The sequence below is a fragment of the Salvelinus namaycush genome, chromosome 34 (genome assembly GCF_016432855.1).
Source record: "Salvelinus namaycush isolate Seneca chromosome 34, SaNama_1.0, whole genome shotgun sequence".
Taxonomy (NCBI): Eukaryota; Metazoa; Chordata; class Actinopteri; order Salmoniformes; family Salmonidae; genus Salvelinus; species Salvelinus namaycush.
Genome location: NC_052340.1, coordinates 24,292,644 through 24,316,316, shown reverse-complemented (window position 1 = coordinate 24,316,316; position 23,673 = coordinate 24,292,644). Strand labels below are relative to the sequence as shown.

The following is a 23,673-nucleotide window of genomic DNA, read 5'->3' as shown; positions in this document are numbered from 1 at the left end:
GTTGTTGCCTGCGGTAGGACGAGGAGGGCAAGGGTCAATCCAGAACACAATGCAAATAGGACAATAACACCTCTCTGTGCACGTGGGTCATTATGTGGCAAACTTCTGTTTCACCTTTGACAAATACTAAATAATTTCCATATAATTCTGCCATTTACAATATAAGCTCACGTATGCCTATTTATTTTGTATTTTACAAAAAATGTCCTCAATGAAAAAAACATTATTATTTTTTCCTCTAGCTAAAGACTAGCCATACAGCACATAAATCCCTTTTAAAGGTCCAATGCTGCTGTTTTTATCCTCATATCATTTCCGGGTAACCATTAAGTACCTTACTGTGATTGTTTTCAATTAAAATGGACAAAAAGAAAAATTGCTTCTTAGAAAAGACAATTTCTCAAGCTAAAATTTTGCTGCAACTGTCTGGGAGTGGCCTTTGCCAAGTCCTCAACCACCGGATGTTCCGGTTTTCAGGGGAAATGGAAAGAGAGCCTATGATGTGACTTCCGCTTTTGGAAGTTAACCTCTACGGCACAGGTGTCAAACTCATTCCACGGGGGGCCGAGTGTCTGCGGGTTTTCGCTCCTCCCTTGTACTTGATTGATGAATTAACATCACTAATTAGTTAGGAACTCCCCACACCTGGTTGTCTAGGGCTTTATTGAAAGGAAAAACCAAAAACCTGCAGACACTAGGCCCTCCGTGGAATGAGTTTGACACCCCTGCTCTACGGGATCGGTGTCCCCCCGCGGGACGGTTGAGCTAACGTAGGCTAATGGGATTAGCATGAGGTTGTAAGTAACAAGAACATTTCCCAGGACATAGACATATCTGGGCAGAAAGCTTAAATTCTTGTTAATCTAACTGGACTGTCCAATTTACAGTAGCTATTACAGTGAAAGAATACCATTCTATGAGGAGAGTGCACAATTATAACTTGAAAATGTATTAATAAACCAATTAGGCACATTTAGGTAGTCTTGATACAACATTTTGAACAGATATGCAATGGTTCATTGGATCAGTCTAAAAGTTTGCACATACACTGCTGCCATCTAGTGGGCAAAATCTAAATTGCGCCTGGGCTGGAATAATACATTATGGCCTTTCTCTTGTATTTCAAAGATGATGGTACAAAAATATTTTTAAAATGACATGTTTTTTCTTTGTATTATCTTTTACCAGATCTAACGTGTTATATTCTCCTACATTAATTTCACATTTCCACAAACTTAAAAGTGTTTCCTTTCAAATGGTATCAAGAATATGCATATCCTTGCTTCAGGTCCTGAGCTACAGGTAGCTAGATTTGGGTATGTCATTTTAGGCTAAATTGAAAAAAAGGGTCAGATCCTTTTAACAAGGTGGCACTCTATCTTAACATCTCCTCCACATTTACTGGATTGGTTGACAATGCAGAAGAGAACCTCCCCCGATAGTTTGTTCTCTTCTCCTCAACACCAGTATGTAGGGGAACTAGTTTCATGCATTTCTTTTATGCCTGCTATGTTAGGTTAGTCTGGGAGTGATCTGAGTGGGGAGGGGAAAACAGAAAAATAGCTGTTATTGGTAGAGAGGTTTGGAACTCTCTTTCTTATTGGTCTATTAACTAATTTAATGCATGGTGATGTCACTCCATCCCACCAAAACAGACTGAAATTTCAGCCGGTCTTTTCAAACAGCTCTTACACTAAAATGGCATTATTATCATGTTCACAATTTTACAGTATTATTCCAATCTCAAGGTGTGGAAATATATACAAAACACAGAAAGAAATCATGTTTTTGACGGCTCTGGGCCTTTAAAGGGAGATTGGTTGACTGACATCAAATTGTTGCTACATATGGGAAAAACTGAATCTATTTTGTTTGGAACAAAACATAGATTGCTTAGGGCTGACAAGATAAAGGTAAACTGTGCAGGGAAGGAGATTGAATCTAAAACAAGTGTAAATTCTCTTGGTGTGTCCCTAGATCAATCTCTTTCTGGAGACCTGATTGCTGCTAAAAAAAATCAATGAAAATGGCGAACAAATTGACAGTTTTATAGTGTAACACTAGATATTAAAGTTAAGAAACTGCTTGTCTCAACCTTGATTCAGTGTCATTTTGATTATGCTGCTCTGCTTGGTATAGTGGGCTATCAAAAAAGCTGAAAAAGAGAATGCAGGTCATGCAAAATAATGTTATCAGGTATATGCTGAATGTCCCCCCTAGGACCCACATAGGGGTACAGGAGTTCTGAGAGGTGGGCTTGTTGCCTTTGGAGTCCAGAGTGGACCAACTTAAACTGAATCATATGTTTAACATCTTAAATGATCGTGCCCCAGGTTATATGAAAAACCACATTGATATGGTCTATCATCAATACAGTTACAATACCAGAGCTAGTGTTGTCTTGTAAAATCCCAAAAGTAAACAGTTCTGCCCCCTACTGCTGGTCAGGTGTATTTATTTGAAGGATCGGTATGATTTCATTTTTATTTAACCTTTATTTAACTAGGCAAGTCAGTTAATTAAGAACAAATTCTTATTTACAATGACTGCCTACCCTTAACCAGGACAATGCTTGGCCAATTGTGCGTCGGCTTGTGGGACTCCCAATCACGGCTGGTTGTGATAGAGCTTGGAATCGAACCAGGGTCTGTAGTAACTCCTCTAGCCCTGAGATGTAGTGCCTTAGAACACTGCGCCACTCGGGAGTCCTGATATGCAATTAATAGATTGTTTTAATGTGAAATGAATATGGATGATTTTTAGGGTTAGGGAGAGTGCAGTGAATCGTGCCACTTTTTAGGATGTCAATATAAATGAATGTATTTATGGTTGTTTGTAATTTTGTCTTGCCTTTTAATCATTATATGTGATATTGTTTTTACCATCGAGGACCACTTTGGAAATAAGCATATTAATTAATACTTTCAAGTGATATCGTCTGGGTCCACATTGTACATATTGTTGTATATGTTGTCTGTTACCCAAAATAAAATAAATGAAATTCAAAGGCTGATAGAGGCCTCTAGTGGCCAAAAGGCAGTTTTAGCATGGGCAGGACCTCCAGCATGCTTCCACCATTTTAAAGTAGTCTAAGTAGTCATCTAGGTGGGGATGCCTATGGGTTGTAGCCTCAGTGGCGCTGCCCGTGGTGTCACAGACGCTATAATGGAACATATATAAAGATAAGTGCTCTATCTATCTCTATGGTGCGCCCCATAGGCGCCCTCCAAGCAAATCGTCCTTGACCAACAAAAATCTCGTCACATCCGCGATATGGATTTCAGGAAGTAATCTAAAATAATAAAGTGGTGAACAACTTTCAGAGAGAGGAGTAAACGTCTAAATGCCAAGCGTCTAAATGTAAAGCCGGAGTTGTTTCTTATGAGTTTCTTTAGCGTCGTTGTCGGGACATCACGTTCACCATGATTACCGCACTGTAGGTTTCATGTTGGCCAAGCTGAAAACTAAGGAGCAAACTTTGAACAAGGCGCTGGAATTCTTCTGAAGTTTGACTTGCCCAAAATAATATTTGCCATGGCTTACCATAAAGGTTCTATTCCTTTTAGTGCATTATTTATCATGCTCTGTTTTGGAATGGCAAAATCTCTCTATACCATTCCACTTAAAATATTTATAGGGACGTTTAACTCTTCTTTAGATTTGGATTTAACTCCTATGAAACGAATACAAGCCTCAGGAAATGGACTGTCCCTGGCATCTGATCCAGCTGGAATAGTGAACTTTTTGGACATGGTCAATAACTTACAAGGCGACTCTGGCAGAGGTTACTACATGGAGATGACACTGGGTACCCCTGGTCAAAAGGTATATGAGAATATGACCTATTGTTGTTCTTAAATTTTCAATGTGGAATACATTTCTTGACCTCTTTGGTATAACAGTCCAAATGTTTTCAAATGAAGGAGATATGCATACACACACTACCAGTCAAAAGTTTTAGAACACCTACTCATTCAAGAGTTTTTCTTTTGACTATTTTCTACATTGTAGAATAATAGTGAAGACATCAAAACTATGAAATAACACATATGGAATCATGTAGTAACCCATTTTTTTTTTTTAACAAATCAAAATATTTTTGAGATTCTTCAAATAGCCACCCTTTGACTTGATGACAGCTTTGCACACTCTTGGCATTTTAAAAAAAACTTTATTTAACTAGGCAAGTCAGTTAAGAACAAATGATTTTCAATGACGGCCTAGGAACAGTGGGTTAACTGCCTTGTTCAGGGGCAGAACGACAGATTTTTTTTACCTTGTCAGCTCGGGGATTCGATCTAGCAACCTTTCGGTTACTAGTCCAGCGCTCTAACCACTAGGCTGAGAGAGAGAGAGGCTAGGGTGGGTGGGAGGGGGGGAGGGATGAGGCGAGGGTGGGAAGAGGAGAGAAGAGGCGAGGTAGGGAGAGGAGAGAAGAGGCGAGGTAGGGAGAGAAGGGGAGAGGAGAGAAGAGGCGAGGGGAGAAGAGAGAAGAGAAGAGGCGTGGGTGGGAAGAGGCGAGGGAGGGAGAGAAGAGGCGAGGGAGGGAGAAGAGGTAGGGAGAGGAGAGAAGAGGCGAGGTGAGGAGAGAAGAGGCGGGGAGGGGAGAGGAGAGGTAGGGAGGGGAGGGGAGGGGAGAGAATAGGCGAGGTTGGGAGGGGAGAGGCGAGAAGAGGCGAGGTAGGGAGGGGAGAGGAGAGAAAAGGCGAGGTAGGGAGGGGAGGGGAGAGGACAGAAGAGGCGAGGTTGGGAGGGGAGAGGAGAGGAGAGAAAAGGCGAGGTGGGGAGGGGAGGAGAGAAGAGGCGAGGTTGGGAGGGGAGAGGAGAGAAAAGGCGAGGTAGGGAGGGGAGGGGAGAGGAGAGAAGAGGCGAGGTTGGGAGGGAGGGGAGAGGCGAGAAGAGGAGAGGTTGGGAAGGGAGAGGAGAGAAGAGGGGAGGTAGGGAGGGGAGAGGAGAGAAAAGGCGAGGTAGGGAGGGGAGAGGAGAGAAGAGGCGAGGTTGGGAGGGAGGGAGGGAGGGGAGAGGCGAGAAGAGGAGAGGTTGGGAAGGGAGAGGAGAGAAGAGGCGAGGTTGGGAGGGGAGAGGTGAGAAGAGGCGAGAAGAGGCAAGGTTGGGAGGGGAGAGGAGAGAAGAGGCGAGGTAGGGAGGGGAGAGGAGGGGAGAGGAGAGAAAAGGCGAGGTAGGGAGGGGAGAGGAGAGAAGAGGCGAGGTTGGGAGGGAGGGAGGGAGGGGAGAGGCGAGAAGAGGAGAGGTTGGGAAGGGAGAGGAGAGAAGAGGCGAGGTTGGGAGGGGAGAGGTGAGAAGAGGCGAGAAGAGGCAAGGTTGGGAGGGGAGAGGAGAGAAGAGGCGAGGTAGGGAGGGGAGAGGAGAGGAGAGAAGAGGCGAGGTAGGGAGGGGAGAGGAGAGAAAAGGCGAGGTAGGGAGGGGAGAGGAGAGAAGAGGCGAGGTTGGGAGAGGAGGGGAGAGGTGAGAAGAGGGAAGGTGTGAGAAGAGAAGAGGGGAGAGGAGGAATAGGGTACGGAGGGGAGGTAGGGAGAGGAGAGGGGAGGAAGGTAGGGAGGGGAGGAGAGAAGAGGCGAGGTTGGGAGGGGAGAGGAGAGAAAAGGCGAGGTAGGGAGGGGAGGGGAGAGGAGAGAAGAGGCGAGGTTGGGAGGGAGGGGAGAGGCGAGAAGAGGAGAGGTTGGGAAGGGAGAGGAGAGAAGAGGGGAGGTAGGGAGGGGAGAGGAGAGAAAAGGCGAGGTAGGGAGGGGAGGGGAGAGGAGAGAAGAGGCGAGGTTGGGAGGGAGGGGAGAGGCGAGAAGAGGAGAGGTTGGGAAGGGAGAGGAGAGAAGAGGCGAGGTTGGGAGAGGAGGGGAGAGGTGAGAAGAGGGAAGGTGTGAGAAGAGAAGAGGGGAGAGGAGAGGAGGAATAGGGTACGGAGGGGAGGTAGGGAGAGGAGAGGGGAGGAAGGTAGGGAGGAGAGAGAAAAGGGGAGGTAGGAAGAGACGAGGGGAGGTAGGGAGAGAAGAGAAGAGGGAAGGTAGGGAGAGAAGAGGAGTGGGAAGGTAGGGAGGAGGAATAGGGTACGGAAGGGAGAAGAGGGGCGGTAGGGAGGGGAGAGAAGAGGGTAGTGTCGTGTCTTTGGCTATGCCGGATTAAGTGTTATGACATGCTATTCTATAAAATACTTTCTCCGTAATTAATATTACCTGATTGAACTAATCATGTAAATGTAATTAACTAGAGAGGAGGGGCACCACAAAATAATATTTATAGAGCTGTTATCTTCCGAATAAACTCTTAAAGACCTAGTAATATTTTACATCAATAGCAGTCAATATTAATCGTCACCTTATTTCAGTCTCATCTAAAAGTTGTAAATTCTTGGTTATCTTCACGAACCCTGGCTAACAAGTTGAATCAGCAATACAAAATTGGGTTTAATTATTTATTTACTAAATACCTAACTAATCACACAGAATTACATATACACAATGAATCATACCTTGATTACAAATTACATCATAAAGGAAAACGTCCCTAGCGGGCGGAACAGATATGACAGGTTGTTACACAAAAGAAAAGGAGCTGGGTTTGAGTGAAAGAGCGGGAAGACTGAGGAACAAAGGGCGAAGCTCTGCTATCGTAAATACAATATCTTATGCATTCTAAATTACCGCCCATTTGGAAAAGGAAAATGCAATAAATATTTACTCTGAGCTGCGCTTCGGTAGGTTGGTGGTAGACGGAAGGCCGTGTTTCCCAACCGGGTCCTTTGTCCTTTGAAGAATGTCTCTGCTGCTGGTAAATTGAATACGTTGTAGTAACGTCATTGGGTGGTAGACGGGATACTCTTGTCTGTCCTAATTTACGTTTGCAGCTGCTGTTGCTAACTCAACGTCTAGGAGGTGTCACTTCTATAGTGAATAAGAGTTCAAAGTTCATACCATTCGCAACCAAAGCTCATGCTGAGGTTGGCTTAGTTCTGTAGTTGACATGTTATCTGAACCCTTCTGACATCGGACCGTCGTCCTCACATCCCTGGAACAGGAAGTTACATTTTCGTCAATGGCTTATATAGTGGAGGGAGAAGGGTGTGTCTGAAAAGTTTATAACCCATGTCTCTTCACAGGGGCGGGCCACTGGTTGAGCAGAGCCCTAACCTTATGAAAACCCAAATCTCTCATTTGGAAGCTAAAATTACATTTCATCTCTTCACCAATAATTTCATATTCAAACATTTGAATTGAACAACAATTCCATGTGAATCTGATAACTCTGATGTGTAGACTTTCCACAGTAGAGTTTGTCATTCTATCATTGATGAGAATGTGCCAGATGACAACCGAACTGACATAATATACCTTAAGTACCACCGCATATGTTCAATTGGTCGGATTACCAGAATATAGTTCATTTCCCCCCAACTTCTGATGTTCCCAGAATCTCTATGTTAACCAAGGGGTTTTCTAATGTCACATCAGTAGAGTAGGGAGAGGAAAAAGGGGGGAAGAGTTATTTATGACTGTCATAAACCTACCCCCAGGCCAACGTCATGACAGTAGGTAGAAAGAGGAGAGAAGAGGGATGGGGTGGAGGGGAGGGAACAGAAGAGGGGAGAGGAGGAAGAGGGTAGGGAAGGTAGGGAGAGGAGGGGAGAGGAGAGGAGAGGAGGAAGATGGTAGGGAAGGAAGAGAAGGGGGAAGGTAGGGAGAGAAGAGGAGTGGGAAGGTAGGGAGGGGAGAGAACAGAATAGGGAAGGTGTGAGAAGATGGGAGGCAGGGAGAGAAGAGAAGAGGGTAGGTGGGGAGAGAAAATGGTAGGGAGGGGAGAGAAGAGGGGAGGTAGGGAGGGGAGAGAGAATGTGGAGCGGAGAGAAAGAGAGAACAAGGGGAGGGGGCACAATAACACCAAACCTCAAACAGTTCTATCTACAGTAGGATGTAATTAGAGGCCTGATGTTAAACAAGGCGTTATTCAAATGATCCACTAATTGCCACATCTGTTAGCCCCGTCACAGCAAGGCTGAGGTGTTGGCTGGAGTGCCTCACATCTGGTAATTGGTACAAACAGGTAGCAGATGTACGTCCCCGCCACTGAGCCTCTGCTAATTAGCCAGGCAGGCCTCAACCACAGGCGACCAGGCCGCCGCGCTGGCTCAGGGATGGAGAAGAGGAGGGATTTGCCTGGCAGTGGCCCAGCCAGGCTAGGGGAGTACGGAAGAGGATTGAGAGGGTTGGAGGTGCAAAGAAATGCCCCTATTTTTCCCCAACAGGCTGCGTCAGGATGGTCTGTCCAGTTTGGGCCCAGCGTGAGTGGATTGCTGCCATCGGTGTGGTGGCAGTAGGGTTTCAGATGTCAGAGCCACGGTGGTGGGACTTCGGCCAGTCCAACTAGGAAACACAGATAGGGACGCAACATAGAGCTTTAAGGAAGTACAGTGCCTTCAGAAAGTATTCACACCCTTTGACTTTTTCCACATTGTCTTGTGTTACAGCCTGAATTTAAATTGGATTAAATTTAGATTTTGTGTCACTGGCCTACACACAATACCCCATAATGTCAAAGTGGAATTATGTTTTTAGAAATGCTTACTAATTAATTTAAAATAAAAAACTTAAATATCTGGAGTCAAGTGTTCAACCCCTTTGTTATGACAAGCCTAAATAAGTTCAGGAGTAAAAATGTACTTAAGTTGCATAGACTCTGTGTGCAATAATAGTGTTTCATTTTTTTTAATGAATACCTCATCTCTGTACCACACACCTACAATTATCTGTACGGTCCCTCAGTCGGACAGTGAATTTCAAACACAAAGATCAGGGAGGTTTCCGATGCCTCGCAAAGAAGGGTAATGGTAGATGGGTAAAAATAAAAGAAACAGACATTCAATATCCGTTTGAGCATGGTGAAGTTATTAGTTACACTTTGGATGGTGTATCAATACACCCAGTCACTACAAAGATACAGGCGTCCTTTCTAACTCAGTTGCTGGAGAGGATGGAAACCGCTCAGGGATCTCACCATGAGGCCAATGGTGACTTTAAAACAGTTACAGAGTTCAATGGCTGTGATAGAAAACTGAGGATGGATCAAAAGCATTGTAGTTACTCCACAATACTAACCTAAATGACCGAGTGAAAATAAGGAAGCTTGTACATAATACAAATATTCCAAAACATGCAACCTGTTTGCAATAAGGCACTAAAGTAAAACTGCAAAAAATGTGGGCAAAAAATGAACTTTATGTCCTGAATAAAAAGTGTTATGTTTGGGGCAAGTCCAACACATTACTGAGTACCACTGTTCATATTTTCAAGCATGGTGGTGGCTATTTTTTGGGTTGATAAAAAGAAATGGAATGGAGCTAAGCACAGGCAAAATCCTAGAGGAAAACATGGTTCAGCCTGCTTTCCAACACTGTGAGACAAATTCACCCTTCAGCAGGACAATAACCTAAAACATAAGGCCAAATATACACTGGAGTTGCTTACCAAGATGACATTGAATGTTCCTGAGTGACCTAGTTACAGTTTTGACAGAACTTGAAGAATTTAAAAAAGAATAATACAAATATTTTAAAATCCAGGTGGGCAAAGAGCTTAGAGACTTACCCAGAAAGGCTCACAGCTGTAATAACTATCAAAGGTGATACTGACATGTATTGATTGACTCAGGGATGTGAATAGTTATGTAAATTAGATATTTTTGTATTTCATTGTCAATACATCTGCAAAAATGTCTAAAAACATGCGGTATTGTGTGTAGATGAGCGAGATTAATTTTTATTTAGTCCATTTTGAATTCAGGCTGTAACACAAGATGTGAAATAAGTCAAGGGGTAGGAATACTTTCTGAAGGTACTGTAGATCCCGCTAGGGTTTTTGTTTACCGTATATTGTGAGGAATAGCTAGGCCTATTTACTCAGTGTTTGTCCGTCATCAATACTTCCTGCTCATCTGTTTTTTTCAGAACAGGGTCGACAACACAAGAATGCAGAATACTCTTCAGTAGCCTATTTATTGAGAGCAGAATGCTACATTTGTTCTGTCTGGGTGTCAAGTAAGGTCTTCAATTTAAAATCTCTGAGTAAGTCGCTTCTTATTCTTAGCTTTGATGAAGCCCATGCTTTAGTTGAATGGAAACAAATATCCAGAAAATCCTGTTTTCCTCAGGCTGCTTTAGGGAAGACACCGGAAGTAGAATGTCACACCAGCAGACCGCATTCCTGTGTGTTTCCTTTGTTACCTCTCTTCCATCAATCCAAAGTGCCTTAAAGACTAGGTATGCAGCCTAACATGATTTGAGGTCATGTTTAAATGGCAAAGAAACTCATTTTGAGAGCCGTGGAGGGCACTGTTTATTATGGCCTCTTTAATGATGAGGAATGTTAAGTAATGACTCTTCTGTGCCGGTCACCGAGGTGACAGAAGTCGGTTATCTCATTAGTTCCCCCTCGTTGAATTGATGCCTGAGACAACATCATCTCAACTGCTGCTTTGCTAGCTCATGCTCTGCTCCTGCTCGCACACAGCCGACAAATACCAGGTTGGAGGGACATTTAGACTCTGGAACAATGGGTGGACGTTTTTCCCAAAGACTACCAGACCAGAGAGCTTTTTTTTCATCTTCAGACGTCAGAAGCATAGTAAATACCCTGTTCAGCTCAAAGCACGATTACTGACTGTGAGTCAGTTTGTGTGTTTATTGCGTGTATTAAGATGAATGGGGTTGAGTTGTTCTGTGTGCTTAACCCAGATGGTTGAATGATTGATAAAGTACTCACTACTCTCTTTTGTTTTTCAGCTGAATATCCTGGTTGATACAGGAAGCAGTAACTTTGCAGTGGCTGCAGCAGCACATCCCTTCATCACACACTTCTTCAACACAGCACTGTGAGTCATCAGGCTCTCATATTTGCTCTCAGTGGAATAGCTCTTTCTATAAGGTCAATAAGAAGCCTACGTTATCTACACATTATATTTGGTGGCCCCAATAATATTAGAAAATGCCTTAACTCAATAATCAGTGTTTCACATCAATCTCATAATTTATACAACAATCTGATTGTGTTTATTTTTGTTTAGAATTCGCTCAGGCATGCGTTTGATAAGATTTCCTTTGTCTAAGAGTACTGGTTACTCTCCCTGTCCCTCCCTGTGTTCAGCTCCAGTACGTACCAGTCCACTGGCAGGGGCGTGGCCGTCAAGTACACCCAGGGCAACTGGGAGGGCGAGCTGGGCACCGACCGCGTCCTCATTCCCAGCATCCCCGGCACCCCCACCATCAACATCGCCACCATCCTCTCCTCTGGCGGATTCTTCCTCCCGGGGGTCAACTGGCAGGGCATCCTGGGCCTGGCCTACCCCCTGCTGGCTCAGGTAAAGGGAGTGGGCTTGGTGGCCCCTGGGACTCTGGATATGAAGGAAGGGGTTCCATGCCTATCGCCATGTCTGTTTGATTTGGCACAGTGGTGTACGTAAGCGTGGTGGGGCATGAAGAGCTGCTGAATGTTATCAAAGAGCAAATCAAGGTTCACACACATGATATTGTTCATATTCTCATCATCACATAGACCCATGGGGCGTGGTGGCTGAGGCTATTCTGAGCTGACACAATGTATGCCTTATGCAGATTTTGAGGTCAACCATTTTAAATCATTAACATGCAAGAACGTACGGTGACCACTCTGTACTGCAGTTCTCAGCTTTTGTTCAGATGATTTGCAGAATGTTTGTCAAACATCACATGCATATATCTGGCCTTTGACATATACACCATGTGAAGTCAAGGTATATGGGGGGGTCCTGTTTAGTCACGGTGATAACTGATAAGACTTTATGCTGTCATTCTCTGTGCTTACAGCTTCACTATTGACCAATAGGACAGCCAAGACATTACACTGTTTTATACTAAGTTTTGTGTTTGTCTCCTGTTTCTCAGCCTGACTCCTCGGTGGAGCCCTTCTTTAACTCCATGGTACGACAGACAGGCATCCCAGATGTGTTCTCCCTCCAGATGTGCGGAGCTGGGTTGTCAGACAGCTCCACTGCCGACCCCGCGGGGGGAAGTCTTGTGAGTAGTCAGGTGGAGAAAGCTAAAGGCTATGTATGGGAGGAGTGAATGCTGGGGGGGAGACTTCCTTACAAAGGCTGGTTATTGTACTGCAAAAGAGGATGATTATTGAGGCTGTTCATCTCACGCACGCTAGGCTGACTCTTGGCATAATATTGCTCCCAACGCCCAGACCAGATAAACCTTTCAAGGGCGGATGAGACTGAGCGGCATGATCATTTTTAGAAACATGATCGCTAGCAAGTCTCTGCGCCTCTCAATGCGTTTCCCCATTGGACGCCCAATCTAGTTAGTGAGTGGCTAATTAAGCTAAGAGAGCCCCCTGCCGAGAGCAGGTCTGTCGGTGTTATATGAGCGGTCGAGCCGACCACGTGAGCCTCTGAGAGGGGCAGGTGGGAGAGATGGTGGGGTGTAATCACTGTTTGCAATGCCATACCAAACTGTGCCAAGGCATTCCATTGTAGTTTTATTATATTATTCAGGCTATCATTGTATTCAGTCATTTGTACGGTGAATGAAAACCCAGTTTTGTTTCAGGTCATGGGAGGGGTTGAACCAACATTGTATTCGGGGTCCATGTGGTACACCCCTATAAAGGAAGAGTGGTACTATCAGGTGGAAGTATTAAAGCTGGAGGTTGGGGACCAGAATCTAAACCTGGACTGCAAAGAGGTATGAGACAGACTGGCCCCCTGTTGTTTTCTAAATGTTTCAATCTGCACAACACGTCAGGAACAAAGACTAACCTTGGCCCTAAGCCTAAGGCTGTTTCTAGTCAGCATTCTTGGTGGATTAGCCTGTAGAGCCGGTTTGGAAAGAGGAAATAAAGCAACAGTTAATAAAGACAACAATATGCTAATCCTGTTTCTGAAGCCTTCCAGGAACCAAGGTGGACATTTCAGCTTTTTGTTTGATCAAGACTTTCTGAAAGGAAACCATGTAACTGAAGATTTTTTTTTTTTTGTCTCCCCGTTTCTTTATACATCTTCTCTCTCCTTCTCTCTATCTCTCAGTACAACCAGGATAAAGCCATAGTGGACAGTGGAACCACTCTGCTGCGGCTGCCTGTGAATGTGTTCAATGCTGTGGTGGAGGCCATCTCAAAAACATCTCTGGTATGTCAGCCTCTGTGCCCATGATCAAATGACCAAGGACTTCTAGGATTACCTGGTTGTCTGAGGACACTTCAGTAACTGTGTAGACTGAGGACACTGCAAGTTATTTCCTTTTCATACAGTATGACCATGGCCTGTATTTTTCCACCCCAATATGACCAACTTTGTTCTGGTCTACAGATCTGAGAGAAAATGTGTAGTCATCTATGTAAAAGTACACTTTTTTTCACAACTCAGTAGTTTTGTTGGAGTCTTAACAATCAGTCACTGTCTTTCTATGGACTAGATCCAGGACTTCACCTCAGGGTTCTGGGGTGGTACTAAACTGGCCTGCTGGTTGAAGGGAGAGACACCGTGGAGGTTCTTCCCCAAACTGTCCATCTACCTGAGAGCCACCAACACCAGCCAGTCCTTCAAAATCTCCATCCTCCCTCAGGTGACAACAAACGTCCCCCATGTTGCCCCCGTGTGTTTTGTTGTTTGCTTACTCCAACCAACATCCGTCATCTTGTTATGAGCTTTAGATCTGTTTGCCGACAGCTCTTTGATTGACATTAGTGTGTCTGTGTGGCTCCTCCCTGCAGCTGTATATCCAGCGAATCACAGACGTGGACGGTAGGCTGGCCTGCTTCCGCTTCGGCATCTCGTCGTCAGCCAACGGCCTGGTGATAGGAGCAACCGTCATGGAGGGCTTCTACGTCATCTTCGACCGGGCTGAGAAGAGGGTGGGCTTCGCTGTCAGCAGATGTGCAGGTGAGGGCTGGAGACACTTAGGGCATAAAGGATATTATTGGGTCTTACATAAAGCCTTGGTCTTCCAATACAATATGGTTATGGCTCTAGCATCAAAAAATATGTAATTTTTTGGGCTATTAAATGTTTATCTGCTTGGTCAAGTGCCCTTCATATCCAAAATATCGCATTCCACAATACGTCAGTCATTATAGCCCCGGACCCTCCCTCTCTCTAGTGAACGGTGGGCTAGCCGTGTCAGAGATCTTGGGGCCCTTCTCATCTGCAGACGTGGCATCTGACTGTGCTGCTGGAGGGCTGCTGAAGGAGCCCCTTCTCTGGGTCATCTCCTATGCCCTGATGGCCGTCTGTGCTGTCGTACTCCTCATCCTGCTCCTCCTCCTGTCCTGTCGTCACCGAGACCGGTCCAGCGAGATCACTGATGAGTCCTCGCTGGTCCGCCACCGCATCAAGTGACTGAGGCGGGCCTCGGGTGACACGACGGCGGCCACCGGCAGTCCCAGTTCTACTGAGGCTGGGAAAGGGGAGGGGTTGGGGCTTCACTGACCAATAGGACTGTTCTCTGGACACATCATGGGGGGAAAAAATGAACCAGTTTGACCAGTGAACACTTAGCTTAGATGTTACCAGTTCTTTGCACTCCAATTTTACATCAACCTCTGATTAATTTAGACACATGTTATAAGACTGAAGGTTGGGTAGCAGAAAGGAATCATGCTATCCTTATGCCAGCCCAGTCCCTTATTGCACATATTACCTGCTGATTCTCCACTGCCTACAACATGGTAGTGAAGCACACTGCTCTCAGCTGAGAGACAAGGTCCCAAGAACTCTTAAACAGTCAGGTTTCTTTTTACTTCTTAGAAGCCTCAACTCAAAATAGGATATTGTAAATGATGCTTTGAAGTTTGTTGAATGTTCCCCACAGGTATCAATACCATTATTTCATGGCAACTTCTTCTCTGCGATAAAAGGAGGAATGTTTCGTAGCAGTTTCTTAGTTTCATTCACAAAGCACAACCAGGAGTTCAGACAATTGAAGATGCACACATTATGTTGGGGTAAGAAAATCACTTAGGTTGATATCATACTTCCCTTCTGGTTTACAATGTTGTCATATGGGAACTAGCATGGTTTGCAACATTTTTAATTGCACTTTTCAAATACTGATCAAAAGTATCAAAAATATGAAGATCAATATCACTGCAACTGTGTTATAGGATTTCGTAACGACATTGTTGAATTATGTACTTTTACTGCTATACATATTTGAAATGTCAATGTGATTGTATAATATTATTTCAAAAACTTGCCATTAGTGGGCACATATATTTCTATGCTAATTAATATTTTCTAAATACCCAAAGTTACCCATGATTTCAAAAGTTAAAGAAAATATTTTGCAAAGGTGTTGGTGCAGATGATGATCATGTTTGTTTAAATGTGTTTTAACTATATCAGTGCCAAAGTTGTGATTGTATATAATTACATTGACCAGATTAAAGTAACAGCTCTCTCATTCCAGTGTGATAATAGGACCGGCCTCTATTCCAACAGCCTTCAACCTGGATAAACAATCCACCATTCACTTGACTAGTATGACTAAAGAAAGAGTTACACAAGTAGAGGGCACCATGGTTCAGGTTCACTTTCTCTAATCTTGAGCTCAAGAGGAACTACCAAGAACACTCAAGCACCATCTGGTGGTCAAAGTGATACATAAATGTAACGACTTTTCAAACTGTACAGTATATATTACACAAAACAGTATCAGGATGTAGAAGTAGTAATTTAATGATTCAATTAATACATATATACAAATTCAATATGTAGCACATAGCGTCGGAATTTCTGATGACACACTGTACGTACAAAAAGTAGACAAACATCTCTTTCTGGCTTTTCTATTCAGAAAAAAATACGTTTCCACCATTTCATCCTGATTGTCCACCAGTAATTTCTCAGTTTTCATCTTTATTTCTGCAAAACCAAACACACCATAGTTACAACTTCCCATTATTAAAAAGTGTATGCATGTAAATCACAACAATGGATTTAATGGTTTCTTATACCTGCATTTGTTCATAGATCCAGCCTAGGAAGAAGGCGACGTTTCCATAGACGCCTGGTTTGTTCCTCTGGGCACAGACATCTCCCCAGCTTGTGTCCCCTACCAGCCACCATACTGAGTCCTTCTCTGTCACAAGTGGGCCACCACTGTATCCCTTGGAGATAGAGTCCATGTCACATTTAAGGAATGGTGCAATACACAATCCAAGAGTCTTAGAGGGTTTCTTCTATTTATATGCTATTAACTGCAGTTTCATTGAGCTTGTTGTTCTGTAACTGAATAAGCAGTATTGATATATTACAGGCCATTTTATCACATAATGTGCTCGTGGACATACACAACACTCACCCACTTAAATCAAATCAAGTTTATGTTATATAGCCCTTCGTACATCAGCTAATATCTCGAAGTGCTGTACAGAAACCCAGCCTAAAACCCCAAACAGCAAGCAATGCAGGTGTAGAAGCACGGTGGCTAGGAAAAACTCCCTAGAAAGGCCAAAACCTAGGAAGAAACCTAGAGAGGAACCAGGCTATGAGGGGTGGCCAGTCCTCTTCTGGCTGTGCCGGGTGGAGATTATAACAGAACATGGCCAAGATGTTCAAATGTTCATAAATGACCAGCATGGTCAAATAATAATAATCACAGTAGTTATCGAGGGTGTAGCAAGTCAGCACCTCAGGAGTAAATGTCAGTTGGCTTTTCATAGCCGATCATTAAGAGTATCTCTACCGCTCCTGCGGTCTCTAGAGAGTTGAAAACAGCAGGTCTGGGACAGGTCAGGGTTCCATAGCCGCAGGCAGAACAGTAGCAAGGCCAGGTGGACTGGGGACAGCAAGGAGTCATCATGCCCGGTAGTCCTGACGCATGGTCCTAGGGCTCAGGTCCTCCGAGAGAGAGAAAGAAAGAATTAGAGAGCATACTTAAATTCACACAGGACACCGGATAAGAGAAGTACTCCAGATATAACCAACTGACCCTAGCCCCCCGACACAAACTACTGCAGCATAAATACTGGAGGCTGAGACAGGAGGGGTCAGGAGATACTGTGGCCCCATCCGATGATGGATATAATCCCACCCACTTTACCAAAGCACAGCCCCCGCACCACTAGAGGGATATCTTCAACCACCAACTTACAATCCTGAGACAAGGCCGAGTATAGCCCACAAAGATCTCCACCACAGCACAAACCAAGGGGGGGCGCCAACCCAGACAGGAAGATCACGTCAGTAACTCAACCCACTCAAGTGACGCATCCCTCCTAGGAACGGCATGGAAGAGCAGCAGTAAGCCAGTGACTCAGCCCCTGTAATAGGGTTAGAGGCAGAGAATCCCAGTGGAGAGAGGGAAACCGGACAGGCAGAGACAGCAAGGGCGGTTCGTTGCTCCAGAGCCTTTCCGTTCACCTTCACACTCCTGGGCCAGACTACACTCAATCATATGACCTACTGAAGAGATAAGTCTTCAGTAAAGACTTAAAGGTTGAGACCGAGTCTGCGTCTCTCACATGGGTAGGCAGACCATTCCATAAAAATGGAGATCTATAGGAGAAAGCCCTGCCTCCAGCTGTTTGCTTAGAAATTCTAGGGACAATTAGGAGGCCTGCGTCTTGTGACCGTAGCGTACGTGTAGGTATGTACGGCAGACCAACTCGGAAAGATAGGTAGGAGCAAGCCCATGTAACGCTTTATAGGTTAACAGTAAAACCTTGAAATCAGCCCTTGCCTTAACAGGAAGCCAGTGTAGGGAAGCTACGGAGTGTGTAAAAAAATGTGACTTAATTTGTTTCACAGAAGGGTAAATTTGTTTATTAAAAAAAGAAAAAATAATATTTCAAAAGGTAGAAATGTCTCCATGTTAGTCATTGGAAACAACCATTTGGCTTAGTTCACATTGTCAGTAGTTACAGTGCCTTCAGGAAGCATTCACAACCCTCAACTTTTCCCACATTTTGTTATTACAGCCTGAATTGTTTTATTGATTTACATTTAGATTTTATCATCATCATATGATCAAATTTCTTGGTTCTAGTCAGGATTCTAGCAGCCGTATTTAGCACTAACTGAAGTTTATTTAGTGCTTTATCCGGGTAGCCGGAAAGTAAAGCATTGCAGTGGTCTAACCTAGAAGTAACAAAAGCTAAAGGCGGGGTATATAATGGAGGTTTTGTTTGACCAAGGTCAGAGAGCATGTTACATAAAGGCATGAAAACCCTCTGTATGATCTGTTCAAAGCGTAGGAACACCCTTGATGTCACTGCTATGTTTGTACAGGATAAGTGGAATTGTATGATTCCACTGGTATGATACTCGTTTGACTTTTATAGAAACAGAACAGAGGTACATTGCTGTGGCAGTGTGAAAGCCTTATCCAACTGTCTTTAAACATCTTGTTTATAAGTTAAGATGTTCTGAAATCAGAATGACACCATGAATGAACAGAGCAAGTGATCAAATCAAACATGATTTAGGCTCCTGATACTTTCATGATATAATAGATCATCAATTGTCTTTATTTTTCTTAACCTTCAAATATATTTTGTCATTCAGAGTAAACAGAATTTGAGTGGGGCTCTAAGTTTTTCTAAAAACCCTTAATCGGACCAGTAAAAACTCTGGACATATAGGGACCTATCCTGGGTACCAGACCTGTTTGTTCCATCATTCCACTCCTGGCATATGACAAGGAGGGCAAGGAGTGGAATGACTGCACAACCAGGTCTGGTACCCAGGCTAATAGGGACCTATGAGGCAGAGGGGTCAGTTATCTTTTACCTGGCATGAGTCCACTCCTACTTCCAGCCTGCCGGCACATTTCATATCCTGTGTGATATTCCCATTGTAGACAGAGGAGCTGTTAGAGATGATCCTGTCTATCAGTGACACCTCAGCTTCCATCAAAGAGCTGGAGCCTGAGCCTGGGACAGACAGGTGAACACATTGAACATCTCCCTTCATCATACTCAAAAGAACAGATCTTAGCTACAAAATATCTAATGGCTTCTGATTGTATTGATGTGTAGGGTATTTATTTTGACACCAACTAGGTTGGTAATATGCTGTTACTCAACACCATGTCATGTGCTGTACATCTTTTCTTAACCAATAAAAAAATAATAAATTATATATATACAGTTGAAGTCGGAAGTTTACATACACTTATGTTGGAGCCATTAAAACTCATTTTTCAACCACTCCACAAATTTCTTGTTAAAAAACTATAGTTCTGGTAAGTCGGTTAGGACATCTACTTTGCGCATGACAAGTAATTTTTCCAACAATTGTTTACAGACAGATTATTTCACTTATAATTCACTGTATCACAATTCCAGTGGGTCAGAAGTTTACATACACTAAGTTGACTGTGCCTTTAAACAGCTTGGAAAATTCCAGAAAATGATGTCATGGCTTTTGAAGCTTCTGATAGGCTTATTGACATCATTTGAGTCAATTGGAGGTGCACCTGTGGATGTATTTCAAGGCCTACCTTCAAACTCAGTGCCTCTTTGCTTGACATCATGGGAAAATCTAAAGAAATCATTGTAGACCTCCAAAAGTCTGGTTCATCCTTGGGAGCAATTTCCAAACGCGTCAAGGTACCACGTTCATCGGTACAAACAATAGTATGCAAGTATAAACACCATGGGACCGCTCAGGCGTCATACCGCTCAGGAAGGAGACGCGTTCTGTCTCCTAGAGATGAACGTACTTTGGTGCGAAAAGTGCAAATCAATCCCAGAATAACATCAAAGGACCTTGTGAAGATGCTGGAGGAAACAGATACAAAAGTATCTATATCCACAGTAAAATGAGTCCTATATCGATATAACCTGAGAGGCCGCTCAGCAAGGAAGAAGCCACTGCTCCAAAACCGCCATAAAAAAGCCAGACTACGGTTTGCAACTGCACATGGGGACAAAGATCGTACTTTTTGGAGAAATGTCCTCTGGTCTGATAAAAGAAAATAGAACTGTTTGGCCAAAATGATCATCGTTATGTTTGGAGGAAAAGGGGGGAGGCTTGCAAGCCAAAGAACACCATCCCAACCGTGAAGCACGGGGGTGGTAGCATCATGTTGTGGGGGTGCTTTACTGCAGGAGGGACTGGTGCACTTCACAAAATAGATGGCATCATGAGGGAGAATTATGTGGATATATTGAAGCAACATCTCAAGACATCAGTCAGGATGTTAAAGCTTGGTCGCAAATGGGTCTTTCAAATGGACAATGACCCCAAGCATACTTCCAAAGTTGTGGCAAAATGGCTTAAGGACAACAAAGTCAGGGTATTGGAGTGGCCATCACAAAGCCCTGACCTCAATCCTATAGAACATTTGTGGGCAGAAATGAAAAAGTGTGTGTGAGCAAGGAGGCCTACAAACCTGACTCAGTTACACCAGCTCTGTCAGGAAGAATGGGCCAAAATTCACCCAACTTATTGTAGGAAACATTTGACCCAAGTAAAACTACCAAATACTAATTGAGTGTATGTAAACTTCTGACCCACTGGGAATGCAATGAAAGAAATAAAAGCTGAAATAAATCATTCTCTCTACTATTATTCTGACATTTCACATTCTTAAAATAAAGTGGTGATCCTAACTGACCTAAGACAGGGAATTGTTACTAGGATTAAATGTCAGGAATTGTGAAAAACTGAGTTTAAATGTATTTGGCTAAGGTGTATGTAAACGTCCGACTTCAACTACACTGCTCAAAAAAATAAAGGGAACACTTAAACAACACAATGTAACTCCAAGTCAATCGCACTTCTGTGAAATCAAACTGTCCACTTAGGAAGCAACACTGATTGACAATAAATTTCACATGCTGTTGTGCAAATGGAATAGACAAAAGGTGGAAATTATAGGCAATTAGCAAGACACCCCCAAAAAAGGAGTGATTCTGCAGGTGGTGACCACAGACCACTTCTCAGTTCCTATGCTTCCTGGCTGATGTTTTGGTCACTTTTGAATGCTGGCGGTGCTCTCACTCTAGTGGTAGCATGAGACGGAGTCTACAACCCACACAAGTGGCTCAGGTAGTGCAGTTCATCCAGGATGGCACATCAATGCGAGCTGTGGCAAAAAGGTTTGCTGTGTCTGTCAGCGTAGTGTCCAGAGCATGGAGGCGCTACCAGGAGACAGGCCAGTACATCAGGAGACGTGGAGGAGGCCGTAGGAGGGCAACAACCCAGCAGCAGGACCGCTACCTCCGCCTTTGTGCAAGGAGGTGCACTGCCAGAGCCCTGCAAAATGACCTTACTGTTGTACTTGCCTTTCTTGCACTAACACTAACGCTTCTCTTTTCTTATTAGCTACGATTTTGCTGATAGCTGCTTTATTAAGAAAAGTTTAACCTGTTTGGGCTCAAGGGGCAGTATTGAGTAGCCAGATAAAAGGTGCCCATTTCAAAAAGGCCTCGTACTCAATTCTTGCTCGTACAATATGCATATTATTATTACTATTGGATAGAAAACACTCTCTAGTTTCTAAAACCGTTTGAATTATATCTGTGGGTGAAACAGAACTGGACTTTTCAAGCAATTTTCCTATGTGTATGTCAGAATGCAGAATTTTGCTGGCTGTTCTGAGACCTGTGTATTAATTTGCCTGTCCTCTATTGGTTGAGATGCACTGCATACGCCTTCCACTGGGTGTCAGCGAATAGGGAGAGTTGAAATGGAGTTTCTACGTAGTTCCCAAAGGTTATAAATTGCTTGGAACCGAAGTGTCCCATCTTTCCACTCTTCGCTCTGACGCAGGGAGGGTCTTGGCATGTCATTTTAGAAGCTCCCGTTTTAGCTCCTAGATATATCCGGCTCTGTTTTTATTCGATATAGGTGTTGAAGACATCGTAATGTTGTTATTTTAAACCGAATTATATCAGTTTATGTCAGCATATTGCGATTTTCGGGTATTTATTTTCGTGACGTTGTAGGAAGTTGGGTATCTCTGGCCCACATGGCTATTGTTTACTGCTAATTGCAACGTTGAAGACGACGTTCTCCAACCTAGCAACGATTCTTTTGGACAAAGGACACCTTTCCCAAGATTCTGATGGGAGTTCATCGAAAAGTAAGAACTATTTATGCTGATAATTCATTGTTCTGTTGAAAAATGTCAAATGCATAAGACGCCATTTCCTGCAGTGTAGCCTTGCGTTATCGCAGCCTGTATTGCGCAGTAAGGTTAATTTTAAAAATGTAATTCAGCGATTGCATTAAGAACTAATTTGTCTTTCAATTGCTGTCCAACCTGTATTTTTTTAGTCAAGTTTATGAATAGTTTTTGATAAGAATAGGTGCCTTTACAAGATGGCGCCGGACAGATTGCTTGACGTTATGGACACTATTCTCATTGTATAAGCACGATTTGTGCCGCTAAATATGCACATTTTCGAACAAACTCTATATGCATTGTGTAATATGATGTTACAGGACTGTCATCTGAAGAATTCTGAGAAGGTTAGTGAAAAAATTAATATATTTTGGTGGTTTATACGTTATAGCTATTTTTGCCTTGAATCAATGCTGGTGTGATGTTTGCTATTGTGCTAAGCTAATATAACGCTATATTGTGTTTTCGCTGTAAAACACTTGATAAATCGGAAATATTGTCTGGAATCACAAGATGCCTGTCTTTCAATTGCTGTACACTATGTATTTTTCAGAAATGTTTTATGATGAGTATTTAGTTATTTGGCGTTGGTGTCTGTAATTTTTCTGTCTGCTTTCGGTGCAATTTCTGACTGTAGCTGCAATGTAAACTATGATTTATACCTGAAATATGCACATTTTTCTAACAAAACATATGCTATACAATAAATATGTTATCAGACTGTCATCTGATGAAGTTGTTTCTTGGTTAGTGGCTATTTATATCTTTATTTGGTCGAATTTGTGATAGCTACTGATGGAGTAAAAAACTGATGGAGTAAAAATAGTGGTGTCTTTTGCTAACGTGGTTAGCTAATAGATTTACATATTGTGTCTTCCCTGTAAAACATTTTAAAAATCGGACATGTTGGCTTGATTCACAAGATGTGTACCTTTCATCTGGTGTCTTGGACTTGTTAATGTGTGAAAGTTAAATATTTTAAAAAAATATCTTTTGAATTTCGCGCCCTGCACTTTGAGCTGGCTGTTGTCATAAGTGTACCGACGTCGGGCTTGCACGCCAAACAGGTTAACTTACAATCACTGATGTGGTTGTTATACTACCTTAAGTGTAATGCACTGACTGTAAAGTGTTCTGGATTGGAACATCTTCTAAATTACCAAAATGTAATGTAAAAATGAATACTTACAACACTGAGCTTCATCCTGCCCTGCTGGACAGTCTCTTACCCCATCACACCACTAAGACTGCCTGACACAGCGACCATCGCCACATGCAACCCTACATGCACAGATGGAGGACACTGAAGGGTGAGAGGGTGAGGTTAAGGATGGTCAGAAGGGAACAAGTTAATTCATCAAATTTAAGTGAATGAAGTGCACCTACACTACATGACCAAAAGTATGTGGACACGTGCTCGTCCAACATCTCATTCCAAAATCATGGGCATTAATATGGCGTTGGTCCCCCCTTTGCTGCTATAACAGCCTCCACTCTTCTGGGAAGGTTTTCCACTAGATGTTGGAACATTGCTGTGGGGACTTGCTTCCATTCAGCCA

At 43.4% G+C, this 23,673-nt stretch overlaps 1 protein-coding gene across 1 annotated transcript; it reads left to right on the top strand.

Moving 5' to 3' along the window:
• The first annotated feature begins 3,255 nt into the window (after positions 1-3,255).
• LOC120029099 (beta-secretase 2-like) lies at positions 3,256-15,674 on the top strand. The gene is made up of 9 exons (XM_038974400.1): positions 3,256-3,825; positions 10,787-10,875; positions 11,148-11,361; positions 11,924-12,055; positions 12,593-12,727; positions 13,069-13,170; positions 13,457-13,606; positions 13,755-13,923; positions 14,141-15,674. The coding sequence occupies exons 1-9, from the start codon at positions 3,535-3,537 to the stop codon at positions 14,377-14,379; spliced, it is 1,521 nt and encodes a 506-aa protein (XP_038830328.1). The 5' UTR covers positions 3,256-3,534; the 3' UTR covers positions 14,380-15,674.
• The last annotated feature ends 7,999 nt before the right edge of the window (positions 15,675-23,673 follow it).